The sequence below is a fragment of the Myotis brandtii genome, unplaced genomic scaffold, assembly GCF_000412655.1.
Source record: "Myotis brandtii unplaced genomic scaffold, ASM41265v1 scaffold727, whole genome shotgun sequence".
Lineage (NCBI taxonomy): Eukaryota > Metazoa > Chordata > Mammalia > Chiroptera > Vespertilionidae > Myotis > Myotis brandtii.
This window is the reverse complement of record NW_005370872.1, coordinates 366,511-372,247: the sequence shown is the minus strand read 5'-3', so window position 1 is coordinate 372,247 and position 5,737 is coordinate 366,511. Positions and strand designations below refer to the sequence as shown.

Sequence of the window (5,737 nt, the reverse complement as noted above, 5' to 3'; positions counted from 1 at the left end):
GGCAGATGAGCCCCACCAGGTGCAGGGAAGTCATTTCAAGCAAGAATCCAGCTGGGATGCTATTGCTGATGACAGATTCTTGGCAGAATGGTGTGTGGAGAGCAAGACTGAATAATGAGGAATATAGTCCATCAGCTGAGCCAGTCCTGCAACACTGAGCCCAGGAGTGGGCATTGTTGGGAGACCCAAGGAGACAAGGAGGCCTCCACCATTGTAGAGCCTGCTAGCTGTGACCACCCTAAGTTGGGGCTCAGACGCTGGGTTTCAGGTCCTGACAGGGGGCCTGGCAGAATGAGGTAGACTCTGTCCTAGAGAGCTTAGGGTTCTATTTATGGCTCCAGCATGGGAATAAGATACTATATCTGGGGTAGGGGTGGAGGCAATCTTGTGCTCAAGAGTAAGGTAAAAACCCAAATACTCCAGGTCCAAGTTTAGAGTTGGCCTCTGAGGATGTGAGTGAGGATGACTGTAGATATAAAGAGAAAGGATGTGGAGCTTGATGATGCTGTATGGCTGTGATGTAAGGACCAGAGAAGTGTGGTGATTTCAATGTCCAGTCACATTTCTTGTTAGCAGTTGATCTAGGCTTAGAGCTCAGTTCATGTGATGCCCCCAGTCCAATGGTAGAGTGCTTATTTCAGCTTACCAGGGTTTTCAGTGGGGTCCTCCATTTCCATGGTGGTGCCCTGAGGCCAGTTACAGGGGTGTGCTCTGGGAGTGAGTGATTAGAAGGAGGCATTCAATGTGCACAGATTGCACTTTTCTGTTTATTATTGAGGGATTCTTATGTAAGATTTTAAAAAATATATTTTTATTGAGTTCAGAGAGGAAAGGAGAGGGAAAGAGTGATAGGAACATCAATGATGAGAGAGAATCCTTGACTGGCTGCCTCCTGCTCCCACACTGGGGATTGAGCCCGCAACCTGGAATGTTCCCTGACTGGGAATCGAACCCTGACCTCATGGTTCATAGGTCTAAGCTCAACCACTGAGCAATGCTGGCCAGACTTGTGTAAGATTTTGATTGAAAAATCCATAGCTAAAAAAAGTTTGATGGTGAGTTTGACAATGACAGTTATAATTTGTATCCCTCTCCGAAGAGTTGGAGGGTAGAAAAAAATAGATGCCTGGAGCTCAACAGCATGACAATGTCAAAAAAAAAATCCATCAGCATAGGAAAAATTCTCCACAAAGGGTGACAATACAATAGGCAGAAAAAAAATTGTGCCTTCACCAAGGGATTCTGTGAGGAGCTATGACATTTTAGATTCTCAGGAAGTTGCAATAGTTGTGTCTCCATTGTGATATGACCTTTAGAAAAATCAATAAAATTTATTGTACCTTTTCAGGGTCCATTTTATATACTTTGAACTCTAGAGGCCAGAATAAAACCATCTGAGCTAGCTCAAGTAATATATGGGTGTGATATGTTTTTAGAACCCAAGGACAGAAAATGCAGAGCACCTCAGTGGAATCAGAAGTCAAGGTTCTTCTCTTTGTTGTGCAAGGGCTTTTATGGCCTCTAAGGGGCTGCATGTTCCCTTGTCTCAGCTTCTCTCCTATCTCTCCCTTTCTCTTTCTTCTACTCATCTATACTCCATAATGACTGGCAGGTCACTTATATGACATCACATTTGGATTATATTCTCTATGTGAAAATCCTTGGGTCAAATTTTTCAGAGACAGACATTAACTCAGCACAGTCTATGGAATGATTTTCTATAAGTGATATCTCTACTTAAGGTCCAATTAAGTTTGATGGAGGAAGAGATAATGTTATAGGTCATGAGGAAGCAGGCAGCAAGGCTATGGTAGGCTCCTAACCTTGGATGGGGTGCAGGTGGGGAGGCAACAGTTGGTTTCTCTACAACAGACTTCTACAGAGACAACAAAGATACTGTACTTTGGGGAGTTCCCCAGGCTGCCACAAAGTGTACCATTTATTGCTGTGCATGCTTGAGAAAATTTTAGTCTACCACACAGCTCTTACCATTTTAGTAGTCATAGTCCATCAGCAATCCTGAGATACCAGCATTTCCCTAGACGTTCAGTCTTCCAGCTTCTTCACAATAGAAACAATATTCTTACAAATGGGGTCTAGTTGTCTAGTCAAATGACATTAGCCAAAGAAGACCTCAGGGGATGTATTCATTTGGCTTTACATTAGACATAAACTTCCTTGTAGTGGTTGAGAGAATGGGCTCTGGAGTTCTACCAAATGCAGATCCTGGCCCTACTGGGCAATAATCACACAGCCTAGAGCAGGTTAGTTAGCCTCTCCAAGTCCCCATTTCCCGTTTGTGAAAACTACATGGTGGAAAAGAAAACATCCTCCAGGGTTTGTGAGGAATATGCCCTGGGAACAATTTTGATCCCTAGAAATTACTCAGTAAATATTCCCCAGGATTGTCATCATTACTGTTAATCTCCCTGTCATGTCTTATGGACCCAAATGAATTCAAGTCTACACATCAATGACTTCTCTGCCTTCTTCACAGTTCTTGTCTTCACTTCTTCCCCAGATCTTTGCAAGTACACAGTGTTAACAAGGGCTTGTTAATCAATTCACTTCAGCAGTGTTGTGCTTTATGCTTTGAACTTAAATCATTCTTACAATCAAAGATGGGAAAGAGGATGCATAAGGAGTAGAACCTTGACCTGATTTTGTGCAATTTGATGAGTATAGAGAGCATGTCTTTCAAATCCTCCTTTTAGATGATTTGAATGTATGCCTCTCTCCTGAAATAAAGAGAAAGCCCCTGATGATTTCTCCAGTTTATTGATCCATGTCAATAAGATCTAAAATTGTCATCCTCTAGATTTGAATGTATGCCTCTCTCCTGAAATAAAGAGAAGGCCCCTGATGATTTCTCCAGTTTATTGATCCATGACAATGAGATCTAAAATTGTCATCCTCTACTGAAAAACATGCAATCTGTCCCTTGAGACTGTGCACAAGATGAGAGACTGGAAAACCACAGGAGATGCTTTAAGCTAGATTCACTCTTGTTCTTCTCTCTTGCAGGAGCCAAGTTGCCCTGATGATCATGAACTTGTCTTCTGAGCACTGCAACATCTCAGATTGGCTGAGGCTCGAAGCAACAGTGAAGGCCTCTGTGTACGTGGTCACTTTTTCCTTTGCCACATTCATCACGATCATCATCATCGCAATAGTGTCACAGAATTCAAAACTTAGGAAAGAGGTCCGATACATCTTCCTTTGCCACCATCTGCTGTGCATCTCATCCTACTGTGGTCTGGGAATGGTTTTCCAAGGGATGCGGGCCCTGATGGCCAACACCCCCGTGCTGATGTGCTGGTTGGTGTTTGGGGCCCAGATAAGTTTTGGAGAAGGGATCCTCTTTACTCTGGCCTTGATGGCTGTCAACACTTACCTGGTCATTTGTTGGCCATTGAAATCTCTGTCCTTTGTAGATTCAGTTAAGTATAGAATCCTGGCTGGGACTTGGATAATGATTATACTCAAGAATGTTTGTTTATTCATCATAGAGGGCACCAACTCCACTTCGGTTGCTGTTTTAAAATTAGAGCCCCTTTGCCCCGTGATTTTTAATGGTACTCCTGCCAGAACCATTGGCATGATTTTTTTTCTCCTTCCTCTAGCTATAATTCTTATAAGTTACTCTCTAATATATCAAGAAGGTAAACGTGCTGGCCATTTTAATAGGTCAAATATCAAAGCAAGGAAAACAGTCCTAATTCATTTTTTGCAGATCGCCTTACATGTAATACCAACCCTGATATTTATAGGTTTGGGAAAGATGTGTGGAGTGTTTTTCTTTGCTTTAAATCTGGTGCTTTTTGGAGTCTTTTCATTTGGCCAGTGTTTTAACCCTCTGATCTATGGGCTCGGGAATACCGAGCTGCAAAGCAGATTATGTCATTGGATATGCTGTCAACTGTGGTATAGTAGTCACACAATGAACAGCAGAGGGCAAGTTTAAACAAAAACTCAGCCATTTTGGGTCAATAACCCTAGTCCTAGTGGACCATCAGCTAGGGTGAAGGACTTGCTTTTTACTCAACCTAACATTGGTGCATTGACTTGATATTGAAAATAATATTAGTAAGTCAAAGCTTCATCTGGCTTACAAACTTTGCTGCTGCATACACTGATCTGTCCTCAGAGAAATAGTTTTATGTCTTTAATTTTAAACCCAGACCAACATTTTGGCAGCATGCCTTCTTGTGTTGCAGTAGTTGAGCAACTTTTGAGAATGCTCCTGTTTTTAGAGACTGAGAAATAGTCCATAGTTGATATGAAGGGAAGAAGTTTAGCTGTTCCCCTTATGGTAATTAGGGATAAGTTATAATAGAGCAGCAACAAAATAACAGTGACTTTAAAAAGTTAGAGGTTATTATTTTTTCTTATGTAAAAGAAATCTGGAGGTACACAATCCAGACCTATGTGGCAAATTGTTCTCAGGGCATATTCTCTTTTCCTTTGACATGATCTGCATATTACCTCATGACCCCAGATGGCTGTCAGTGCTATCATCACACTCTCACTCCAACCAACAGGAAATAGCAAGGGGCAAAGAAGAGTCAGTACTCTCCTTCTGAAGACACTTTCTAGGAGTTACAGAAAACATTTTTTCTTACATTTAACTGGCCAAAATTTAGTCATATGGCTATGGGAAAGTCATATGGCTTTAGGGGAGAGTGGGGAGAAATTTTAGCTCGTAGTAGTGCCTCCAACTACCCAGTTAAAAATTAGGGTTCTTAATACTAAGAAAGAAAGGAAGAATTGATATCAGGAAGCAAAACTATCCCAGGGGTCATTTTCTCAATAAAATTAAGTATAAAGGAATACAATGGATGCATTATGATTGTCACAAAAATATATTCTGCCTTTCAACATGATATACAAATACAGCGTTAGCTGTTCAGGATTCCAGGAAACTTTGTGTCATGTCAACACCTCTCAAAGAGAATGGCATCAATAAAGAGAACACTGAACTGGTTTAAATAGAATTAACACGTTATTTAAATCTAAGAAAGTTTGAGGCAGCAGTATGACATAAATTCTTTCAGATAAGTTTATATATGAAATTTCTTTACATGAGACATCCATCTGTGAATCAGTCAGGATTCATTTCGAGAAAAAGGAATTACCACTTTAGGTATTTAAACACAAAGGAGCTAATACAGGAATTAGATGCTTACAAAGTCACTGGAAGGGTTGGAGGAGTGGAAGTCAGGGCCATCGTTGATTGATGTCAAGAGTCATCTACTGCAGCTGTGATCTGGAGGTCAAGCAGCTGCTTCCACCATGGCCCCTGCTGCCTCATGCCACTCATAGCTCTGTGATTTCGTTTGCCAAAATAAACAGCAACAGGAAGACATTCCATCCTCCAGTTCTTACTTGATTGCCTCTAATTGGTGGAACATACCTGGCATCCAGACTCTAAGAGCAAAGTAGTCTGGGAAATGTAGTTACCCCAAAAGGAGTGTGACATGGAGATTGAATGAGGTCCATCATTACAATATTTAGCTTTATTTACAGGTAATAACAACAACCACAAACTATGATGACAACAAAGAAAATAGATACCATGTATTGGGCAACTATTATGCTCCTGACACAATGTAAGCCATTTTATATACACTACTAGAGGCCCAGTGCACGAATGGTGTTTGGGTGGGGTCCCTCGGCCTGGCTGGCGATCAGGGCTGATTGGAGCTGTCTCACCCAGTCCCTATTGAGGCAACTAGGG

General features: G+C 41.5%; 1 protein-coding gene across 5 annotated transcripts in view; it reads left to right on the top strand.

Annotated features, from left to right (window-relative positions):
* The window catches only part of LOC106724117 (rhodopsin-like), a 38,143-nt gene extending 32,460 nt beyond the window's left edge, over window positions 1–5,683 (top strand). For all 5 annotated transcript variants that reach the window (XM_014530201.1, XM_014530199.1, XM_014530198.1 and 2 more), the window contains one exon: window positions 3,025–5,683. In XM_014530201.1, coding sequence (XP_014385687.1) covers window positions 3,041–3,964 — 924 coding nt within the window. In that variant the 5' untranslated portion in view covers window positions 3,025–3,040 and the 3' untranslated portion in view covers window positions 3,965–5,683. The remainder of the gene's footprint in view (window positions 1–3,024) is intronic.
* The last annotated feature ends 54 nt before the right edge of the window (window positions 5,684–5,737 follow it).